The sequence below is a fragment of the Myxine glutinosa genome, chromosome 3, assembly GCF_964187855.1.
Source record: "Myxine glutinosa chromosome 3, kmMyxGlut1.1, whole genome shotgun sequence".
NCBI lineage: Eukaryota > Metazoa > Chordata > Myxini > Myxiniformes > Myxinidae > Myxine > Myxine glutinosa.
The window spans coordinates 81,507,105-81,508,940 of record NC_136263.1 but is presented as its reverse complement, the minus strand read 5'-3'; the positions used below and the strand labels follow the sequence as shown (position 1 = coordinate 81,508,940).

General features: G+C 46.7%; 1 protein-coding gene across 1 annotated transcript in view; it reads right to left on the bottom strand.

The window, feature by feature from the left end:
* The window catches only part of LOC137423414 (ras-related protein Rab-37), a 42,178-nt gene extending 40,675 nt beyond the window's left edge, over window positions 1–1,503 (bottom strand). Inside the window, exon 1 of the mRNA XM_068110555.2 lies at window positions 1,114–1,503. Within this exon, the coding sequence (XP_067966656.2) occupies window positions 1,114–1,317 (204 nt within the window). The 5' untranslated portion in view covers window positions 1,318–1,503. The remainder of the gene's footprint in view (window positions 1–1,113) is intronic.
* Between the last annotated feature and the right edge of the window lie 333 nt (window positions 1,504–1,836).

Sequence of the window (1,836 nt, the reverse complement as noted above, 5' to 3'; positions counted from 1 at the left end):
TTTTTTCATTCAAGAATTTGTTGTTGTGCTCGTAGTAATATGGGCGGTCGCTGGTAATAAAAATGTCAAACTAGAAATCATCTGAAAATCCGCATTCAGACGTCGTCCTCTTCTTATTCCGCCTGCTCAAAAGAATGAAGTTTAAACACAAACACACACACAAATATATATATATATATATACACACACACACACACACACACACACAAATATATATACACACACACACACACACACACACACACACACACACACACACACACACACACACACACACACACACACACACACACACACACACACACACACACATACACACACACCCCTCGTTTTTAACCCCATAATAACGAGGCTACACATTTGAAAAAGTTCCTTGATTAAGTTCTGTATATTCTTCTCTTTCATCCAGATTGGTCGATTCATAATGTCCATCTCTGCTTTTGTGGTGAACAAAAGGTGTTCAGAGTGGAACAATATCATTTTAGAATAATTCCACTGTTACATACATCTGAGAAAACAATTTCATGATTATTAAACTTTTTGTCTGAGTCCCCCCATTTAATAATGCTATTGGTAAGAAACGTCGACCTGGTGTGTAATTTGTGAGTTCGACAGGTATGCACTCGTGTGGAAGGTGCAATAGGATTTAAATTTTTTAAACTCATTTAAGTCCTCGGCATATCGGATTTAATTTCACTCCGAAGGAAGGCGTGCTCCATGATGCAGCTCCAATCAGTACACGGGATATCGGAATTAATTTTCACTGCGAAGGCGTGCTCCATGATGCAGCTCCCTTCAGTACACGGGATATCGGAATTAATTTTCACTCCGAAGGAAGGCGTGCTCCATGATGCAGCTCCAATCAGTACACGGGATATCGGAATTAATTTTCACTCCGAAGGAAGGCGTGCTCCATGATGCAGCCCCTCTCATTTTTTGCACTGCATCTGCACAAAAGGCAGTTTAAGACGGAAGCGCCATAGCAGGGAATCAAAGTCGGGACGAATAAGACCCAGAAGGAGTACACGACACCCCCTCCCTCCCCCCATCCTATTGAAGTTTATCGTGCGTGGCAAAAGCAGGGAGTGGTGGTAATGCCGAGCCGGGTTGTACCTTGAATGACAACTGGAAGGCGCCCGTGCCGTGGCTGCCCCGACGGCCTCGCTCCGGCCCGTTGGCGCTGAATCTCTGGATCAAGCCGCCCTCGTTATTCCCGTGCACATGGACACCGCTCCGGAGCCTGCCCGAGGCGTCCACGGTGCTGTCGTCCGCCGAGGCGACCTTCGTGAGGTGCGGAACGCGTCTCCGGCTCGACATGGGAACGCGACAGGTGAAGCGTGGACACAGCGCAGGTAGACAGACTCACCTGCTTCGCTTTTCCGAAAGGGGCAGGTTCCCGCGTGTAAGGAGGCGATCGATATACCAAAGGCTGTGTGTACGAATTCAATGCGTGGCTCACTGATGCACCTGCGCAGCACCACCCACCCAGCAGCTTCCTGGTACGAAGCCACCACCTCCTTTTCGTGTGTTTTAACCACTGAACGCCTTAGTCTAGTAGGAAGACTAGGTCCCCCTGCACCCCCCGGAGATATACTTCTAATCAGTGTTTCTAGATTGGAAAAAATGTGTAGAAAATGACTAGCTATGGCCCCAAGCTGAAAAAATGTCCCACATACCATTTTTATGCAAATTACTGCTGCCATTATCAAAAAAAGACTAGGTCCCCCTGCACCCCCCGGAGATATACTTCTAATCAGTGTTTCTAGATTGGAAAAAATGTGTAGAAAATGACTAGCTATGGCCCCAAGCTGAAAAAATGTCCCACATACCATTTTT